The sequence below is a fragment of the Gigantopelta aegis genome, chromosome 3, assembly GCF_016097555.1.
Source record: "Gigantopelta aegis isolate Gae_Host chromosome 3, Gae_host_genome, whole genome shotgun sequence".
NCBI lineage: Eukaryota > Metazoa > Mollusca > Gastropoda > Neomphalida > Peltospiridae > Gigantopelta > Gigantopelta aegis.
The window spans coordinates 21,371,896-21,395,043 of record NC_054701.1 but is presented as its reverse complement, the minus strand read 5'-3'; the positions used below and the strand labels follow the sequence as shown (position 1 = coordinate 21,395,043).

The 23,148-nt window shown below is 36.0% G+C and overlaps 2 protein-coding genes across 3 annotated transcripts in view; one reads left to right on the top strand and one right to left on the bottom strand.

Annotated features, from left to right (window-relative positions):
• The first annotated feature begins 1,294 nt into the window (after positions 1-1,294).
• LOC121389276 (CST complex subunit STN1-like) overlaps positions 1,295-23,148 on the top strand; it is a 35,375-nt gene continuing 13,521 nt past the window's right edge. The window contains exons 1-7 of one of the 2 annotated variants that reach the window (XM_041520882.1): positions 1,295-1,654; positions 4,392-4,586; positions 7,854-7,949; positions 8,997-9,059; positions 11,100-11,267; positions 12,365-12,519; positions 14,068-14,205. In XM_041520882.1, coding sequence (XP_041376816.1) covers positions 4,448-4,586; positions 7,854-7,949; positions 8,997-9,059; positions 11,100-11,267; positions 12,365-12,519; positions 14,068-14,205 — 759 coding nt within the window. In that variant the 5' untranslated portion in view covers positions 1,295-1,654; positions 4,392-4,447. The other variant, XM_041520875.1, reaches the window with a different exon arrangement.
• LOC121389292 (3 beta-hydroxysteroid dehydrogenase/Delta 5-->4-isomerase type 2-like) lies at positions 15,814-17,288 on the bottom strand. The gene has a single exon (XM_041520890.1). It carries the CDS (start codon positions 16,805-16,807, stop codon positions 16,121-16,123), a length of 687 nt encoding a protein of 228 aa, XP_041376824.1. The 5' UTR covers positions 16,808-17,288; the 3' UTR covers positions 15,814-16,120.

Sequence of the window (23,148 nt, the reverse complement as noted above, 5' to 3'; positions counted from 1 at the left end):
GTGAAATGATGTTCATGCAGTGGCGTAGCGTGGGTTGCCAATGCCTGGGGCAAGGCAAGTATTGCGCCCCCTAACAAGTAGACCATTAGCACTGCCTGAATCTCTTCCACCAGTCCAGAAAATTTTGCACCCAGGGCAACTGCCCTGGTGGCCCCACTAACGCTACACCACTGTCTTCATATGTATTACTGTTAAACATAAGAAAATATTCATTAATATACAAAAAAATTATTGTATGTCTGTTTTTTAGTGTGAATATGGTTATAAGAAAAATTATTTGTTTCAGTTGATCTGAGTTAAGCTTAACATCCATAATAGCACCTCGATATGTTTGTATAAATTGTCAAGAAGGCACACAAATAATGGATTTTCTAACAGAGCTAGGGTCCAGAATTGCTTTAAGCAGCCGCCAATTCTTTTTCCAGTAGCATATTTTTATGTCAAAACTAATACTGTTACATTATGCAGTTGTTGATAGGTCTCTTCTCAAAATTATATGACTTAAATACATTTCATTAATCACTTTTATATTAGAATTAGTCTTGTTTTGTGGTATATTTAATAAATTATTAAATGTATATGACAGGAATATAGGAATTGGGAGGGAGCTAGGGAAACTTGCCTCTCATTTGAGGCCCAAAGCATTTACTTTCTTTCGTTCTAAACCATTATAGGCCTATAAAGTATAATAAACCCAAAAAAAATTACTTGTCTCTCCCCACACACACACCCCACCCCACCCACCCCTATTTCACATAGCCTAACATTCTTACGGACCTGTATCATCAGTTAGTTAATTAACAAGCCTTTATACATTATTTAAAACTGTTTGTTGTTTATAATTATACAACTGTTATCTGATTTGTGGTGATTAAAACATTGGATATTAAGTTGGCGTTTTTCATTTCTTTACAAGTAAGTATATATGAAGAAGTTTCTTGTACAGTGTTGTAGCACCAAATCTTTAAAAAAAAATGTTTTACAAGAGACAAGATGTGGCTCAGTGGTTGAGTTCCTTTGTTTGACACCCAATATCCGCTGTTCTCCTCATGCTGGAGTGTCGTCGACCATTCTGGAGTGTCGTCAACCATTCATTCATTCAGTCGGTGGTTTTGTTTTGAGATATTTTATTGATAAAAAAAGAATCAAAAGGATTGCACAACAGGCAGAGCCTATTAAGTGCTCTCCTAAACAAGATGGACATCAGACAATATTCATAATCATGATTCATATATAAAAATATAATAATAATGTCCAATGGTGGTTGAGCACTTGCCTATTTGCAGTAGGTCACAGCATCAGCCACTCTCCATAAATCCATCTGACATTCTCATTCCAACCCGTGCCTCATGACTGGTATGCTATATCACACCACCCAACCCGCTCTGAGAAAATTATTTTTTAAAATGTATTTCCCTAGGAAGCATGACCCTTGCTTGCCAATGTCTAGACCTCTCTGCACAATTTTCTGCACCTATAACTACAAGGGAGAATTTGTGGGTTACCGTACACACACACACGCCCTTCAAAGTAGTTTGAGTGGTGGTGGTGTGTGTGCGGGGGGTGGGAAGCTCGACCACAACACTGAACACCCCACCACAGACTATCTAATATCTTTGCACGCGCAGAGAACGAATACACAGGCAACCATTTGGTAAAAACAATCTGTGTTTTGAGACCATTACACAAGCTAATGGCGGCAAAACAAGCATTTATAACTGCTCGTTTAATGCTCGTATTTGACTGTCATTGTGTCACATTCAGGAATGTTCGGTGAATGGTAATGACTACCACACAGCCAAATACAATAAAATAACGTGGTCGTAATTATATTGTTATTTTGAAGCTTGACCTAGGCTTACTCTACGCCTACCCAAGTGTTTGAATCTGAATAGACGCTTTCAGGATTTGCAAAAAATGGCATCTTATTTTCAGCTGTAGTGGTGGAACACCTTTCAAACAATGATAATAATTAAAAGGAATCAATTTTTAAATTTCACGACAACGCCCTCCCCCTCCCACCCCCCACCCCCCGATTTAAAAAAATAGATAAATACGGAAGTAAGAGTATTTGCAAACTGACACCACTTTTCAGCATCATACTCTTTTAAAGTTTTATTATAAAGTGTTCGTTTGATGTGCGGTTGGTGAGCCCATTGGGCTATTTCTCATTCCAGCCTTTGGACCACAACTGGTATATCAAAGGTCGTGGTTTGTGCTATCCTTTCTGTAGGATGGTGCATATAAAAGATCCCTTGCTACTAATGGGAAAATGTAGCTGGTTTCCTCTCTATAAGACTATATATCCAAGTGACCAGTGGTGTCTTTATACAAAACACTTTTTAATGGAAAAATGTAGCAGATTTTCCTCTCTGGGACTATATGTCAAATGACCAATGATTAATAAATCGATGTGCGCTTGTGGGGTCATTAAACAAAACAAACAAACTTTTATTATAAAATGCTTGGGATTGGTCCAAATAATATGAGGTGACTTTAAAAACCCAGCATTCATATAATTATGAATCTCAATTTTGCTCTAGCCTACTTTTTATTTGTAAAGGGGTGGGATGTAGCCCATGCAGTGGTACAGTGCTCAACTGATGCGTGGTTGGTCTGGGATCAATCCCTATCGGTGGGCTCATTGGACTATTTCTCGATTCAGCCAACACACAACTGGTATATCAAAGGCTGTACTTAGTATGTGCTTTTCTGTCTGGGATTGTGCATATAAAAGATGCTACTAGTACTAATGGAAAAATGTAGGAGGTTTTCTCTCACAATTACCAAATGTTTGACATCCAATAGCTGATGATTAATAAATCACTCAATGTGCTCCAGTGGTGTCGTTAAACAAAACAAACTACCTTTAACTTTTTCTATTTGTAAATTATATAATTTCTAATATTTAACAAATCTTTATTAAAAATATGCCATTCTTTGATGTGGAAATCAGTTTGTAAATACAATAATTTAATTTGTAAAGTAATACTGCTATATTGGATTCCACAAAAATTACTTCAGAAAAAGAACTTTGTTATGGGTCATCAAACTTTTATATTTATATTATCAACATCAAACAATGTGAAAAGATTACAATATATATGACAACAGTGATGTACTAGAATATATTTGTTGTGCTTCAATATTTTAGAATATTGGAATCACAATAAATCCTAAATTTTCTGTTGATGACTGGCAATCTGAAGTCAACTTTTGCTTTTAGTATGGAATAAATTATTAATACCAAAAACTGAAACCGTTGTTTTTTCTTTTATGGTAAGCTCATGAATACAACCAAATCCCTATCTTCTTCAAGAGGAGAACTTTTGCCAATGAACACATACATTTAGTAAGAGTAACCGAAAAAGAGGCCTATTTATATAACAAAACAACAATTGGGGTGCCACTAGTCTGGTAGGATCCCTAGTCACAAGGACTTGTAGCAGTTACCTTCCCCTACTTTACATCCTCGGGTATTGACTATATACATTATATATAATACAATTATAAATTATATATAATTCAGTGCACCATGGGAAGGAAGGAAATGTTTTATTTAACAACGCACTCAACATATTTTATTTACGGTTATATGGTCAAGGACCACACAGATATTGAGAGAGGAAACCCGCTGTCGCCACTTCATAGGCTACTCTCTTTCGATTAGCAGCAAGGGATCTTTTATATATACCATCCCACAGACAGGATAGTACATACCACAGCCTTTGTAACACCAGTTGTGGAGCACTGGCTGGAACGAGAAATAGCCCAATGGGTCCACCGATGAGGATCGATCCCAGACTGACCACATCAAGCAGGCACTTTACCACTGGGATACATCCCGCCCCTTCACCATGGGGTGAGAAATGAAAGCCATTAATTTTAATTTATTAATTTTTAAATTTAAAATTAAAGGACACTGTTTTAGCTCTATGCGGATAGGAGCTGGACACCAATCCTATCATATACCACTGTTAAACACCATCATAATAATATAATTTCATGTTGAAAACACTATTTTATCATAAAATTTGCTGCAGATTATCTTTCTCAACCCATGTGTTGAAATTATCATATGTCAGATTCCAATTAGCCCATAGTTTTAAATGTTCTGATCTAGCCAGTGCACAATGACTGGTATATCAAAGGCCATGGTATGTGCTGTCCTATCTGTGGGATGGTGAATACAAAATATCCCTTGCTGCTAATAGAAAATTATAGTGGGTTTTCTCTCTAAGACTACTATATGTCAAAAATTACAAAATGGTTTACAACCAATAGCTGATGATTAATAAATCAATGTGCTCTAGTGATGTCGTTACATAAAAAAAATAAAAAAATAAAAATGTTCAGAGGTGTCATTAACTATTCCTTTTATTTCATTTTAGTTTCGACTCTGGAAGCATGTTTTTTTCCATTTCCGTGTGTACACTAAGACCGTGCCATGGCTGAGGAAGCGTCCACCTCACCTGTGTTTGAGTTTACCGACCGAGAGTTCTGGGGTCTGGATTTCTGCTTCCGAACCTTCAACAAGATGTACATCAAAGACATCTTACAGCTTCAAGAATACCCTACATTCTCAGGTAAAAAAGATATGATTTATTAGACATCCATGTATGTAGCTGGTCACAATGATTACAATACCAAATACTGTAAAATATTCTTGTGCACAGGGCAGAAGGAAGGAAATGTTTTATTTAACAACGCACTCAACACATTTTATTTACGGTTATATGGCTTTAGACATATGGTTAACTTAACCAGGTTAAGGACCACACAGATATGGAGAGAGTGAAAACCTGCTGTCACCATTTCATGGGCTACTCTTTTCGATTAGTAGCAAGGGATCTTTTATATGCACCATTCCACAGACATGATAGTACATACCACTGCCTTTGTTACACCAGTCGTGGTGCACTGGCTGGAATGAGAAATAGCCTAATGGGGCCACCAACGGGGATCGATCCGAGACTGACCGCGCATCAAGCAAGTTCTTTACCACTGGGTTACGTCCCGCCCCGCACAGGACAGAGACCATTTTGTTTTCAAAAACTTGATTAGCAATATTTCTTGTCAATTGAAAATTGATTAGCAACTAATTTTTAATGTTTTGAAATTGTGTAGCCATATCTGAAACTTGTGTAGTAAATCGCGACACGATCCTGAACAAAATGTTCCCAGCATGAATGTAAGGATCTAAGGCAGACTTGTGAAGTGTTTAGTAATATATGTAGGTGGCAGGTGATGATTTACTGCAGTCACTTTCGCTGTCTCTGCCATCTACATTTCATGCTTACATTATACAAGTCACAGAGTTCAATAGATATTGCCATCCTTATGGTCTGACGTGAGCATTTTCTAGCTTAGTTTGCAATTGCTTAAAACTATTTCCACATAGACGAAAAACTGCTTGCCTCATCATTCGCTGATATTGTTAATAATTTATTTTACTCAAAACTACTATGAATTTGACAGAGCAACTGTTGTCCTACATAATTTCAGTTCTGTGGGTTAATTATTAATCACCAATGATTTTCAAACTATAAGGCCGGAAAAAAAAAATTACTTGTTTCCTATTACCGTACATGCTGGAAAAATATAGGGTAGGTAGGTAGGAAAAACATATTATTTTGGAAAATAATTTTATTTATGGATATTAAATAAAGGTGTGGACTACCGATATCCAAAATAACCTCTGCATGTATAGAAATGCATTATGCAAACCAACAATACCGTTCATCACAGTGTTTTCCCTAGAAATGAAGTAAGGCATGGTAAAGTGACGTTTTGGGGTCATATTTTATGTGCAGTTTTAATTATAAGGGCTTTTTTTTTCCCATTATACAATTTTCAAAAGGACAAAAACCTTATGGCCATTTTATTTTCTATATCTATTTCATAACTTAATTTAAAAAAGGAAATATGTAGTACTGTCCACATAGGTGTGTTTAAAGGCTTCTTTTTACATGGGCAACTTATAAATTTATAAAAGGCAAGGCATTTTGATTTTGAGGGCAACATGGTGCTAACCTATCTGTGGGAGAGTGAGTACATACAAAACACCCCTTGCTGTTTAATAATAGGCAGAAGGTTTACTCTCATACTAACACTTAACTTCTGTACTGGTCCAGGACAGACTTGGTTGCACCGTAATTGGATAGAAACCAGTAAATAAGTTATAACAATTTCTTTTAATGAAAACTGAAAAGAAGGGTTCTATATTTATCTGTCCAACAATAACATTTAAAAAAAAATGTTATGAATATTAGCTTTCCTAATGTATCTAAGAAATGGTAGACTTACCAATTTTATAATTTGCAATGTTAGTTTTATTCTGTATGCATCCAGTATTAAAGTACACACTTGGATTGAAGCAATCAATTGGTCCAATGAATAGAAATGCAGTACAAATGCTCAGGATGCTCAAACGAATGTTGAAAAGTAAAGTTTGTTTTATTTAACGACGCCACTAGAGTACATTGATTTTTATCTTTAATATCATCTGCTATTGGACGTCAAACACATGGTCATTCTGACACTTTTGTTAGCGGAAACCCGCGAAGTTCCCAGTGACCACTTACAAAAAATAACGAAATGCATCAAGATCTTACTGACATATTTAATAATTTGATTTGGCAGTAAACTCCATCAGTATCGGTAAACATTCCCTCCCCTAGTTTATCAGAAGGTCACTAAATTTCTACACGGCCAGTTTGTCGCTGGAGTAAATCATTAAATACAGTTATTATTATTATTATTATTATTATTATTAACCGGAACACCTCACTACGCTAGATGTAGAGTAAATCGGAAAAGATCGCATTTATTCATGAAATCTTCGCCCGATATCTCACGAAAGTTACCGAACTTCAATTTAAAGGGAAGTAACTCCATCAATTAATTGTTAGAAGAAAACATTTCGTGGCTAATGGGTCGCCAATAAAACTAAATTTGCGACAGTAAAACCACCGATATACGTTCGCAAATCGGAAAACACAGTAGGGTTATTCCCTAAATGACACCAAATTAGTGCTTGTGATAGTTTTGGAATGTTTTCGTGGAAATTGTTGTTATATTAAAAAAAACATTTTTGGATATGCAAAAAAAGTTTTAGGGTCGGCAGGTTCAAATTAGGGTTGGTCAGTTAACCGGAAACAAACAATATTTTATGATACGCCTAAGCAATGATATTAACTTCCTTCCTCAGTTTTTTTCAAACATCCTTTTGCTGTGAAAGATAAATACCATGGACGTAGGAATTAATCATTTGTGAAAAACTGTTTTACTTGAAATAAAATTAAGGTAACCTTTTCAGGGCTAGCCCTGGGTTACTATTTTTGTTCGCCAAAAAATTCGCCAATCCTTAATTTCTTTCACCAATCTAAATATATATTTGCCAATTACATTTTGGCATTTCAGTCAAAAGATTTTGTTTTTAATCTCGTTCTTTATGATAATATAGTATATGCTAAAATGTACTTATTATTCAGTATGACATTGTTTTAGAGGATTATTTTTTTTTCTAATCTAATAATGAAATGCTGCTGATGTCTAGGGCTGGCTGTAACCCAGTGGTAAAGCACTTGTCTGATGTGTGGTCAGTTTTACACTTACAAGACCCCTTCTATAGGCCCCATTTCAGTGACTCCAGCAACCCCACCCTTTTAATGCTACTTTTACCATATATTTATGTTTCATTCGATCTTCGGGGGGGGGGGGGGGGGGGGGGGGAGCTTTTGGATGTTTATGAAATCGTCCTCAAATTATGTACATTTGACATCAAAGACAATCCTATTTGTTTTAAACATTCTTCTTCTATAAAACTCATTTGTGTTAATTTTTGTTCATAGGTGCATTTGCCTACAAGAATCATCCCATCTACAAAGTGGATGTTCTTGGAACTGTGGTCCGAGTTGAACAAAGAAGCAAGTGTTTTGTGTATGCAGGTTAGTACTTATTTATTTCACTTTATTGCAACCTCAAAATTTAATATATACTGGAGGTAGTTCATTTATTTGTCATTGTAAGGGAGATTCTGTTTCAGTAGTGTTAATTTCAGTGGATGGTTTGGCTTTGACATATAGGTCATCACCATGAATTAGCCAATCATATACAGTGTATGTCTTTAAATTCATCTCTCTTTTATATGAATATGAGATATTGCCATGTAACGTTATATCTCACAGTGATCTCTCGAAATAACATTTTGCAGTTTTTTTGTGTGGTCATGCCCTGTATTCAGGGATACTGAACAATGCCAGTGTTCAAAGTGTTTTTGATTGGAGCCCTATGTAATCATTTGGTTTAAAATGCAGTATATATTTAACCTGTTTAGCAAAAAAAAATCACACTGGCTGAACACAACCCTGCATGCTTGACTTATTTTTTTATCAAACTCCTGTGCAGTGCAGTGTCTGTACACATTGCTGCCTTCTTCATTCTCTACCAATTCAGGGCAAGCTTTGGGTTAGCAGAAAATTTCGCCAAATTATCTGTTAAATTTCTAAAATTGTAAAAACCCAGTAATATTGTACATAACAAAAGATCAATTATTACATAAAATGATTTCGCCAAATTAAAATAAAATTTGCCAGTTGTTTTTGAAATTCGCACTTGGCAAATTTGGTGAGTGCCAGAACTAACCCTGCAGTTATCGTGGCTTACACTTCACATTGAACTTACTTGTAGGCCTACACTCAATCTGAGTCTTGAGTGTCAATCAGTCGTGGATTCGATGGCATGACCGTTACATCATTAAGGCTGTTCTGTATTTGTACATTGTGGATGAATGGGTAACACGCCAGGCATATATTTGCCGTGTTACTATTAAGTTATGTCACTATTATTGTGATACTCTATTTTTAAAAAAGTAATAATAAAAAACCAGGGTTTAACTACTAACTATGTCTTTCATTCACTGATTGATTTATATGTCTTTGTTTGCATATAAAAGGACAGTTCCCATGTGTGGTAGCTCATTTGTTTTTTGGCAGTTGATGATGGTACTGGTGTCATTTCTTGTTCCTGTTGGAAAAACAATGATGACAACACTTCAGGTAAGATTATTGAGTGAAGCTTCAATGCTTGTTATCCGTATATACCAAAACAAAATCAAAACAAATAGCAAATCATGGCCTTTGACACCAAACTGCAAGCTAATAAGTCCAGGCTTTAACATTATTAAATATTTGTTTGAATCTCGGACTCCGAATTGAAATCCGGCAGTTGATATAGAGTCAGTTACATGAGGTAATGTTCAAGCATGGAACACATCAACAGCCATGATTACATTGTGATGATAATTGTACCTGTAGACATATCTGTATAATACACATTTACATGATCAGACACTTAAAATGACAGACCCTAGTTTTTTTTAACACAAATGCATATTTTTCAGGGTTGAAAAAAATCATGATTTTTTTTTTTTTAATAAAAAAAGTCGGATTTTTTTTTATTTAAATCAGATTTTTAAAATTTAAATCAGATTTATTTGATTTCTTTTAATTTTACTTTAATTTGGAGCTTCTGAATTGAATACTTGCTCCCTATTAAATACACGATTTGGAAGCTTCACTGCATTCTGAAAGGAAATACCTTGAACATCTAGAAATGAGTTAACAAAATGTATTTTGGGGATTATTGAGTTAATGTTTAAGTACTTGGTGTTTAGCCAGGATGGCTATATAAGGTGATTTGACACGTGAAGTCAGTGACTTCAAGTCACATCTGTTAGATCCGACTCTAGAGCATCCCCAAATTCGTCCAATTTATCACATTGAAGCAGAGTGGCTTCACTTGACACCTTCTATTGTGTTGATCTCCCAGGATCATCACAACCATAGATTTGGGGGAATTGTCACTGATCAGTATGACTTGTTAGACTACATGGTGTTGAAATCTAATTGCAATTCAATTATAAATATATGTAAAAATAATTATCTAGCGTAAGTAACAATTGATTTTAAATAACACTTCATTTTTTGTACTGCAAGTTAATTGATAAATCACATGTTTACAAAATAATCAATAAAAATAAATGCAATAATCATAAAAATCAAATGAAACATAACAAAAATCAAAAAAATCAAAATGCATGATTTTTTTTTTTTTTGCAGTGATTTAAATCAAACAACTCTGTATTTTTTACAATTGGATCTGTTTTTATACGCCAATATATGATGGGTCGTATTATGGTATGGTGTTGTCTGTATGTCCGTCTGTTAACTTTTTCTTGTCGGGACCATATCATGCATACAGGACCATCAAACCTCACATGTAGGAACAACTTGGGATGGCGGTTTGTCACGTTCTATTACTAGGTCACTGTGACCTACTTTTCATGGTCTACTGCACATAACAGTAAATCCTTGTCCAGACCATATCTTGTATACAGATGCATACAGGACCATCAAACCTCACATGTAGGAACAACTTGGGATGGCGGTGTGTCATGTATTATTACTACAAGTAGGTCACTGTGACCTACTTTTTATGGTCTACTGCACATAACAATAAATCCTTGTCTGGAACATATCTTGCATACAGGATGATCAAACTTCACATGTAGGAACAACTTGGGATGGTGGTTTGTCACTTTCTATTGCTAGGTCACTTTAACCTACTTTTGATGGTCAACTGCACATAACAGTAAATCCTTGTCCGGACCATATCTTGCATACAGATAAATACAGGACCATCAAACTTTGCATATAAGAACAACTTGGGATGGCAGTGTGTCGTGTACTATTACTAAGTCACAGTGACCTACTTTTCATGGCCTACTGCACATAACAGTAAATCCTTGTCCAGATCATATCTTGCATACTGATGCATACAAGACCATCAAACCACATGTAGGAACAACTTGGGATGGTGGTTTGTCCAAAAGAAACTGTTTATCCATCCGATTGCAAAAGTTTCACATAATTAGACTTGAATCATACCCATAACTTATTCATTAATATAGATATGGTTTTTCACCAAACTCCTGATGGCCGTATCATGTACCTCACCGGTATTCTTGTTGATAATTAAAATCAGACCTTATTGTATTTTAACATGAAAATAATCATGAGTATTACGTCTCTGTTTAGATATTGTTAAGAGATTTCAGAAGCTGCCACCTTCATTGTTAGCTAAAGTTGACTCTATCCTGTCTGACGAGTTAGAAAATGAAGGATATCAGCTGGGAGATCTTCTGAACGTCCGAGGAAAGATCAAAGTGTTTCGAGACATGAAGGAAATATCTGCTTCTTATCACTGTATCTTTTGCTGAAATTTACCTCAACTGTTAAATGTTGATGAAGGTTTGTTTGTGGTGCAGCATTTAGTAACAATTTAGAGTATTTGATGCTTTATTTTGTGACGTCTAAATCAAATCTGTGACACAGCATAATTAATCTAATGGTTAAATCAGGTTTTATTTCCTGTGACAAAATTGTGACATGCCACTACTAATTATTTTTGTTGCTGCAACAGATATCGAGAATAACTAGTTAATGAAGTAGGATATAGACTTTATGTTGTGACGGTAAGAATGGGAAATTCTGCAAGGCTTGCCAAGCGAAATTTCCCATTCGACCTGAACAGGATAAAGCTGATATGCTACGTTATTAACTATTTATTGTTTTTATACTGCAGTCCATTAAAAGTTATGGAGCAAAACTATTGTTTCTGTTATTTCACATACATTGTACGATGAACTTTAAATGAAATGAATGATTTTGTAATGTATCTATGTATTACATATATTATGTATTATATATGACAGAAGTCACAATCTGCTAGTATACATTTATGACTTTGTTAATCGGCCAATAGAAACAGTGGTTGCTGAAGTTTAAAATAATTGTCTGAGAATCTTCTGTCTTAATTCTTTTCTTTGTCAGCTGTCGTTCTCTCCTTTGATTGATTTTACAACTCTCTCCTCTACTCTTTTCACCTCATCTCTCTCTCTCTCTCTCTCTCTCTCTCTCTCTCTCTCTCTCTCTCTCTCTCTCTCTCTCTCTCTCTCTCTCTCTCTCTCTCTCTCTCTCTCTCTCTCTCTCTCTCTCTCATCCCCACCCCTCTTTTGGGTCATTTGTCAACATCATTGTGTTACAGTAAGTAATACATTTGGTAAAGATGGCCGTATTAAGTAATACTGTTTTAATTCATCATAATATTATGCAGGTAACAAAATGCTGGCCATTTGTAGTCTCCTTAACTATAATCACTTACAATTTATTATGCCCAGCAGATGGGTGTCTTTAATTATATATTCTTTTCCTAAGTTTTATTACATATGGTAAAACAGATTTTATAATACATCTTGAATGTTAATATTTTTCATGATTGCTATTCCTGAACAAATGAACAGCTAAAGTAGCCAATCCTGTGGCTGAGGTGATGAGAATGACTGAGCTTCCTTTGTTGTACAGACAGATGTACGACAAGTCGTTTCAGATGCCATTTAAAGTTAGGCAGGAGATCGCCTTGATGGCACAGGAGAAGGAAACAGGCCGAAAGAGTCAGGTAAATCTAAAATACAGGGAACAGTCAAACCTGTGTTAAGCAACCATCTAATGAAGTAGTAAATGGAAAGGAAAGGAAAGGAATGTGTGTTTTAACACCTCACCACATTTTAAACTACAGCTTCTTCTTCTTTTCGTTCCTTCTTGTAATGATATCACAGGGAGATGTTTGCTGCCAGGATGAATCTCACAGCGACACGGAGGGATTCCTCGTCTCCATAAAGTTTTTCTTCTGTGTTTTTCGGTGTTGGCCAGTGAGCATCTCTGAGTTGGCTGTGCTGTTGGCAGTATTGTAGGATGTGTTCAACAGTTTCTGCGGCTTGTTCATAGCGACAGATTGGAGAGACAAAAAAAGTACAGCTATTGGGAGTGTTAACATGAAAGTTTTTTTTTTGACAAATGAGTGATACTAGAGGATAAGAGAGAAAACCTGCTGCTGCCACACCGCTACTCCTACTGAAAAACAGCACAAAATATTATACAGTGAAACTCCTTTAAACTGAACACTCGTGACCAAGTAAAAAGTCCAATTATAAGAGGTATCTGGTTTAAAGAGGTTCTCTTGTGTACAGATGTTTAAAAAGGAGCAGCAAAAACGTCTGGTTTTGAGGGAATTCTGGTTTACAGAGGGTCAAGTTTTCACAGGTTTCACTGTATGTGCAATTTTCTCATGGATAAAAAAGAACACACCATGGAGTTTGATATACCAGTAATGGGGCATTGGATGGAACAATGAAATCTGTATTGGAGATACTGGGAGGAGGGGGGGGGGGGGGGGGGGGGGGGATTGTTTAATTTGATGAGCCATTGCACCTCAAGTGAGCACTCTAACACTGTCCTACAAATTGCTTAATAACAAATCAAACTCCAGACGACAGCTAATTTAAAACATGTATTCCTAAAAAAAAAGTGGGTTGGTTTTTTTTCTTAAATTTATTATCTTTCCAACTATATATGGACTTACTTTAACAATGTCAATAATATATTATATATAATACACAAGAACAGACATTTATCTCATTGCAGTTGTAATTAAAAAATATATATCATGTTGATCATAAATTACTTAATCGTTTTGTGGCGAGTATGTATTTAATTGTAATTCAATTATTAGCTGGTAGTTTTCTGTAAATAACCAGTATGTTTTGGCATTGTGTTACACTGATGACGAATGCAATCAAATGTATTCTGCTGTATATTCTTCACCTACATATGGGGTGGGATGTAGCCCAGTGGTAAAGCGTTCACTTGATGCACAGTCGGTCTGGGATCGATCCCCATCAGTGGACCCATTGGGTTATTTCTCGCTCCAGTCCGTGTACCATGACTGGTATATCAAAGGCTATGGTATGTGTTATCCTGTCTTTGGGATGATGCATATAAAAGATCCCTTGCTGCTAATCGAAAAGAGTAGCCCATGAAGTGGTGACAGCGGGTTTCCTATCTCAATATCTGTGTGGTCCTTAACCATAAGTCCGATGCCATATAACCGTAAACAAAATGTGCTGAATGTGTCCTTAAATAAAATATTTCCTTTCCTTTCCTTCAGCTACGTATCATCAGAGAAATCAGTGATGCAGTGAGAACTCATTTGACTGGAGCTCCTTCAGTGCATCTGTTCACAACACAGGACATGATCAGACTGAAAAATGTGCAGTCTGTTTTACACCAGATATGTGACAACACAGTAAGTATTAAGAAAAAAACATGATGCATTTATTTTAGATGTTTGTAAGTTTTAAATGCAGATAACATAAGACATGTTCACATGCTGGTGTTTTTCAAATATTAAGTACTGTAGATCCTGAAATTAATGTGATCATAATATTAATGCAAAAAATGTGTGTTTGTGTTATTCGCATTAATAATATGATGCATTTATTTCTATGTTTTGTCTATGTGTCCGACATTATTAAAAAAAAAAAAAAGCAACAAAGATTAAAATTCTAATATATTTACAAAACACAACTGAAAAACAATTCATCGTAGGCAAGACAGACTAATTGCCTAATAGTCAAAATTCATCGCCTATGATTGGGTTTTAGCACACTAATCCTCAGGTAGACCGCTTCTTTATTTTTACTGTTCAAGTTCGTTTCTTTATTTTTACTGTTCAAGTTCACTGTAACTTTGTCAGCATACCATTTTGGAATTGTTCTTTCATTGTGACCATTTAATCGCCATTCACAGATAAGGAAGATACAGTTGTAACGGTACATGTATGCTCATGTTTAGCCAGATTTAGGTAACTGTACACGTTATGTAAATTATTTCAAAAATATGCTTCGGGTTGATCTCACCAAAAACACTAGGGACCAAACAGGTTAGTTGATGTGTACACTGACACATTAGTGAGTTGATCTCATTGAAGACGTGTGTTAGAAAAGTAATATTTCAAAGGGAGGCCACTCGCATTAATTTCATGTTGCATTTTAGTCTGCCCACCGTCACTCGCATTAATTTAGGGACGCATTAATTTCAGGATCTACAGTATTTGATACTTGGATAAACACATGCAATGTTAATGATTCAATATATTCACAGTTATTTAGGAAAGATATACATGACTCAGACATAATTACCTTTCATAAATCTGGTCACATTTATTATTTTAAGCCAAAGAAATATTACACTAACAATATTTTTTAATTACTTTTTTTTTTTAAGTTTATTATTCCCCCCAAATAAATAAAGTTTTTTGTCATTGCTTGAACCCTGATATCAACTCTTAGTCATGTTATACACAGTTCATTATACATAACATTGTGAATGATATGGATACATGTTGGGAGAGAAGGGTCAAATTACATACCCTAAAATCTTGAAATTAATGGATACATTTTTATAATTGTTTGAAAGATTAAGGTAAGAGACCTGCTGTTTAAAAAAATTCAAAATACATGCACATGATATACAGTACCTATGCATGAACAGTGGTTTTTTAAAAATAATTTTGGTTGAATTTGATGTAAGAAGAAAAATAAAAGTGTTTTGGAAGTAGCCTAACAAATAAACCCGCTAATTGTGTGTGCAATTTAGAAAACAATTGGCTCAGAAATAAATAACTCATAGTAAAATACCATGGTAAAAAATGGTGTTCTCTGTGGGAAGGACTATAGTAGGGGTACTTATGATTTGTTTTGTTTTTATTACATACCCTCATTTCTTTTCAGCATCACCTGACCTCAAAACTAGTGCATATTCCCTACGGTTAGTAGATAAAAAAGAACTTGAAGGAAAAAGAAGGAAGTTACAGTCACGTGACCGGAACATGAAGGGGTGCGCAGTAGAAGAATTCAGGCCATCCCTTTGGCTGTTGGGATGTTCGGACCAGTCTACTAACCGTAGGGAATATGCACTACTTTTGAAGACAGGTGATGTATCTATAAAAGAGAAAATACTCCAAATTATTTTCTGGCAGAAAGCCTGGTAGTATGCTCAATAACATGCATGTTCTCAGTTGAACATGAAAACACGATAGTACACAACTTTTCAACATTGCATATTTTTCTGATTACTGTACTAGTAGTTGGTGGCACAAATATTAAATTCCTAGTAAACTTGTACCATTACTGTACAATCTCCAAAAATATATTGACATGTCACAGCTTAACCTGTTTGTAGTATGCCAGGGAATTTGCCTCTGCTTCCTTAGCTGTAAAAATAGGCTTGTACCCCAAAGCCTTTTGTGCCTTCTTGTTGTTGAAGTACAAAGTCATGTTTATGTACTTGATGCTACAAGAGGCTGTCTGGATGTTTATCTTAACAAAAGGTGATAGTAGTTTGAGGAAAACTTCCATGACATAGACTAGACTGTACACAAGTCTGTATGGCAGGTAAAATTTGGACAGTCGGAAATTCCTGGCATGTAGATACGGCTCCATAAACTGGAAGGTGTTCATGACTGGAGTGTTATCAGGAATAAAGTAAAAACTGCCACCAACATCGATTTGTGATTGGAGAGACAAGTCTGTGCAGATGAAAGCCCACGCTGTGTTGCCAACGTATGTTTGTTGAAATAGTGCTGTTCCATTACCCACCCTCATCATGATTCCACCAAAAGCTTTGGCTTGTCTCAGGCCATTGGTGATGTAGTATGGGTCCCCCTCTCCATACATTACGTTAGCCCTCAGGGATGCCGTTCTCAACTTCTTTCCTGCAAACACAGTGGCATTATTGTAATATTCTGGACTTAAATTCCAAAAGAAAGTTGAGAATATGATACAGCAAAGCTTCATTTTGAAGTAAAATATAAAGCATGACCACAGGGAAAAAAAGGAATTAATCATTCTCAGGATCTATATTATCAATATATATTTAAATATAAAAAATAAAGAATAAAATGTAAAACAAACTGTTAACAGTGAAAAGAACCTGTTATTTTTTTAAAAAGGACATAATAATATGGTAAATGTTGTTGGATTTTGTTTGGCTCAAAACTGCTGATCTTGCTATACATAATTAAACTAATTGACAGTACATTTTCACTCATTTAAAGGTTCGTATTTGAAATAGTAAATTTATCACATCCGATCTGTGAAGTGTATTTTAAATTTTTTATAATTGTTTGTATATTACCACTAATCTGGCATTCCAAAACTAATAAAAATAAATAATTACATATGGAAATGAATAAATTCTTATGTTTGTGATCACCTGAGTTGTCACACATCCTGACCATTCACTAGAGTGCATTTCTAGAAGATCATTTAAAAAAAAAAAAAAAAAAAAACCCACTGTGCAGTATCATCAAAATTCTGGTACATGCCAAATGGTCACTGTACTTCAGTAGACATTACAACAACCAAGAAGTTCTCAGACTTGATTTACAGAAATGAGTAAATTCCAAGCAAGAAACTGGAAGTTTCAATCAAAGGTTCTGTACAACAGTTTTAGAGGATGATGCTCCTTTAAAAGGCTACATACCGTTCAACAGTCTCTCTCCATGAGCAGCCAGTATGGCTCTCTCCGCTCTGTGCTTGGTGTCCGGGTATCCTGGGAAGAGGAACTCGTCTGGGATACTGGTGCTTTCCTCATCACCATTAACAACATCAGAGTGACCAATCACTACATCCACAGTACTACAGAAAACCAGTCGTTCAACATTCTCCAGCAGACATGCCTTAACAATATTATTTGTTCCTGAAATTTGATAATAATCATAATCATAATAATAATAATATGTATATATCTTAGAACTGGATTTTATGTTTTGAATTTTGATGTGTATATCCTGATGGCATGTAACTTCAGTGAAACCTGTCAAAACCGGACTCTGAACAAACTAGAATCTTGTCAAAACCGGCAAAGTTTCGTGGTCCCGAATTTTCTAAATTCGAAAATACGACCCTTTCAACACTGGATCCTGTCTAAATCAGATAAATATTAGGTCCCTGACATGATCCGGTTTAGACAGGTTTCACCATACTATAATAACTATTATATCAAAATGTTGCTACTCTCAGCAATATTAACCATGTCTAAATAAAATTAGCCAGAAAAACAACTGTAATCATTGTACCTGTAACATTGATGTCTTCCATGCCCTTGACATCTGGAAATGTTCCAAAACTGACCAGTCCAGCGATGTGGAACACTGCATCAACTCCATTGCAGGCTTTTCGAATTGCTTCCATGTCTAGTATACTTCCAACAACCGAGGTCACCACTTTTACATCTTTGTTACCTGGTTAAAGTAAATATCTATTGGGTTATTTTTTGTTTTTTAAAGTCATCAATTACCCATTTTTGTAATCAATGTATTACACATATACATGTATACTATGTGCCATTTGGAATGTACTTTCTTATTACTACAAGTGTCTGAACTTGAAAGCTGTATTTTCTTATTACTACAAGTGTCTCAACTTCAAAGCTGTATTTCCTTATTACTACAAGTGTCTCAACTTCAAAGCTGTCTTTCCTTTATTACTACAAGTGTCTCAACTTCAAAGCTGTATTTCCTTATTACTACAAGCGTCTCAATTTCAAAGCTGTATTTCCTTATTACTACAAGTGTCTCAACTTCAAAGCTCTATGTCCTTATTACTACAAGCGTCTCAACTTCAAAGCTGTATTTCCTTATTACTACAAGTGTCTCAACTTCAAAGCTCTATTTCCTTATTACTACAAGTGTCTCAACTTCAAAGCTGTATTTCCTTATTACTACAAGTGTCTCAACTTCAAAGCTCTATTTTCTTATTACAGCAAGTGTCTCAACTTCAAAGCTGTATTTCCTTATTACTACAAGCGTCTCAACCTCAAAGCTCTATTTTCTTATTACAGCAAGTGTCTCAACTTCAAAGCTGTATTTCCTTATTACTACAAGTGTCTCAACTTCAAAGCTCTATCTCCTTATTACTACAAGTGTCTCAACTTGAAAGCTGTATTTTCTTAGTACAGCAAGTGTCTCAACTTCAAAGCTGTATTTCCTTATTACTACAAGTGTCTCAACTTCAAAACTCTATTTCCTTACTACTACAAGCGTCTCAACTTCAAAGCTGTATTTTCTTATTACTACAAGTGTCTCAACTTCAAAGCTGTATTTTCTTATTACTACAAGTGTCTCAACTTCAAAGCTGTATTTTCTTATTACTACAAGTGTCTCAACTTCAAAGCTGTATTTCCTTATTACAGCAGGTGTCTCAACTTCAAAGCTGTATTTCCTTATTACAGCAAGTGTCTCAACTTCAAAGCATGCTGGGTACTAGACATGACTGACCTAATTTGTTGTCTTGAACTCTTTTATTTGGTCTATTTAAATACTGGCACACCTTTTTTCTTTCCGATGGCACCACCTTCAGTATTTGTCAGGCGGTGTATAAGGAGGAATTAACACTCAGAGACAGTGTGGATGCCCCCACCCCCACACTCTATAAAACATTGGTTATGCCAGTGTAAATCTCAAGATAGGACACCACTAATTATCACCTATTTTTTGCAGCACTCTCATTGGTCCAATCCAGCCAATCACGTATCAAGAACCCCACTGCACCTAACTGTAAATAAACTGCACGAATTTGTCTTTGCACCCGCACCATTTTTTAAAATTTTATTACTGATGCATTCCATCCTAGCTAACTACGGTAATTAAGTCAACTAGGGTTCCAGAAGCAAAGACATGCAGGAAAACCGATACCCAACTATCCAGATAGCCTGAAGACAAACTAAGTAAGCCTACTAAAATCCTATATTTAGGGGGCAGGAATCAAAATTCTTCAAACTAAGTACCAAGATTGGTGCATATATGTATACAATTGCTACTTGCCACCGTTAGTTTCGTTTTATTGCATTGGTAATAAAGTTAAGTATGCCAAGCACTAGGCTTTTTAAACCAATACCTACATTATAAGGGTTTAACCCTTCAAATTAGATAGCAGGCTAGTTTAACTCCCCCTCCGTCATTGTATTCAATGCTATACAAGGACGGAGGGGGATGGGTGGTCATGAATGACCATTGAACTCACTAGATTAGGGACTTAAGACAATAGGTACAACCGTAACACAAAACTAGGATTCACACACCGACTACACGCTCACTGCATCAGTACACAGGGTGCATTGACTAATGATAACAATGCACCCGCTTCCATTTAATGGCCCAGCACGTACTCTAATAAGGAACCGGACAAAAGAATACCGGTTCCGAGTACACAATTGCAATGCACCCGGGGGAAGCTGAACAAAAGAATATCGGCCTCCCCAACCCAAACCCCCAATACTTGCTGCTGGTAATAACTTGGTACTTGGTGATGCCTCGACCAGAAGCGGTCAGGCCCTTTATAAGGACCCTATGGGCAACCTAGGGAGACACCACAGCATCGTAGAGGTCTAAAATTAACGAGCTACTCTCAATTCACAAATATCAAAACCTATATTACCTCGGCCATTTACCTTTTGACAGACCGTTCAAAATTGTGCCAAATTCCCTCAATCAAAATTGCGCACCCTTTTCTCTTTGGCATTTAACTGCTCCATTCAAATTCCATAATACCACCACCACCCCCACTTGCCTGCTACCAATTTAATCGGGCTGCTGGTGCTCCCTTGCACCTGCCAGTGTAGGCGGTCCCTCTCCCCTCCCCCCACCTTTCCTGTCATGGACGGAGGAGCCGGCCAAGGCCGGCTCTTGTGCCCATGATAGGCATGCGCTACAACAGCTTGTTCTGAATGTGCACGTAAAACCCTATGACATGACATAAGTGTAAATCTGTTATTGAATATTATTCAGTGGTACTGCATAATTCTTAATAACATGTAAAAATAAGAAAACAATTGATATCAATCAGATCTACATTTTTCTGTGTTATTGGAAAAAACTTTCCTCTTTAAAAGTTATCTAAGAGTAAGACTAACCAAGGTGATTCACATATGGTTTGATATCCAGTACTCTGATTTCACCGACATGTGGTGCCCTCTGCTGGAGTAACCGGATGATATGTTGACCTAAGAATCCAGCTCCACCAGTCACCAGAATTATGTCCCCTGGCACCTGTTCTTTTGTCGTTGATCTGTTACAAAAGTGAAATTTTGTTTTATAGAAGTTCAGAAACAACACAATGCAAACTAATGTTGTAGCACATAATATTGCAGTAAAGATTTGATTCAAACCAATATTTGAAACAATATGCGCCTTGAAAAATTAGCTGATAATACTTTTATTTACATGTTATATTATACAATTTCTTCTGTCTTTTATAAATTTGAAGCAGAAAATTAACAGTAGCTGGGTTTCTAAAATTATGAATTGTGCAGAAAACTAATTCTAGTAAAAGTAACAGAAAACAAAAATAATCCCAAGCTTGAAATAAAAAAATAAAAGAACTACATTGGATCAGGGTTGGAGAAAGAGATTGGAAGGAAATGTTTTATTTAACGACGCACTCAACACATTTTATTTACGGTTATATGGCATCAGACTTATGGTTAAGGACCACACAGATATAGGGAGAGGAAACCCGCTGTCGCGACATCATGGACTACTCTTTTTGATTAGCAGCAAGGGATCTTTTGTATGCACCATCCCACAGACAGGATAGTACATACCACAACCTTTGTTACACCAGTCGTGGAGCACTGGCTGGAACAAAAAATAGCCCGATGAGGTCACCGACGGGGGTCGATCCTAAACCGACCACGCATCAAGCGAACTCTTTACCACTGAACTACGTCCGGCCCTGAGAAAGAGATTGATGCCTTACACACTGTGGGACTGACACTAGATATTGGTACTGTTGTGACAATCTTGATAGCCCAATTTGAGAAAATCATTATTGAAGTTTTGTCTTTTTAATAAATAATAAAGACATGCTGTTGGGGTCACTTACCATTGTTCAGTTTTGTAGTAGTTCATAGAACTTTAACGTTGTAGAGCACATTACACATAACAACACATTTATTTAAATGGTGACTGCATGGTGAATTTAGTTCAGCGGAGTGCTATGACTATTTTAATTTGCAGTTTCAAACAACTTTTAAACTGTTTACTCAAAACAAACTGTTTGGCCTATTTGTTTGATGAAAGTCTTAAATATAGGTCTATAATTGCTTAATTATCAATTATAACTTTTAAGTTATATGATTAAAGAATTCTGTTACCATAGTTCATTTGTGGTACCAAGACAGTACCAGTATAGTGTCGGTCCCACACATTGTTAGGGATGGGCACAAGAGTATTTGATGCCTTGGTGGAAGAACACAGGAATATAATAGATGTCCTTGTCAGTGTTTCTGCCACAAAGAAATGTTTGGGTATGGCACTATGGAATTGAATGCAACCACGATCAACAGGATATGGAGGGTCCTCCACCAAAAAGAAAATGGTTTACGTTTAGGGTTAGGATTAAGAAAATCATACAGTAATGATAAGAGTAATTAATTCTATCAAAAGGTTAACTTTAAAAAAAAATCTACAAAAAAATTGGGTATGGCGCCATACCCATTTTACCTTCTGGCAGAAACCCTGCATGTGCAGCCCCTATAATAAAGAAAATGTCCACAACAAAAAACATGCATTTGAAAAAACCCCACCTGAATATAGTTCAAGGCAAAAAAGTGCCATTGAGAATTAAAAACTCCACAGCATTGCCGATAGCCGTGGGCAGTTCTAGAGGTTGTTGTGGAGGACACAGGTCCTGCAGTATTTGTTGCTTTAGGGAAAAGCCACAATTATTTGGTGTCCTAGGGGGGGTTGTGCCCTATATTGGAGACAATATGTGTTCCCCTTGGTAACAGTGCTTGAAGAGTGGTGGGTTGTCCCATTCCAACAAATGTTTGACAGATGGTATATCTGTTTGTTATAAGTGCTTTAAAAAGACCCCTTGCTGATATTTGCTAACAATAGCATATGTCTTGAAAGCAGGTTCCTTCTGAAACAAGTACCATTATATAATATTCAAAATAAGTACAGGATATTCAAATATAACAAAATGTAACAGAGATGTATTAATTTTTATTGCAATATTAATTAATGGTAAAACACAAGCACTCATGTGACAGGGGATTGGCATTAACGATTATAGCCAGGATAGTGATGTAGGTCCGGAAGAGACATAGATGGTGCTTGTCAAGTTTATGTTTTTTAATATTTGCACTAGTAATGTGTAAAATCTCTGCAGTTTGTCAAGCATGC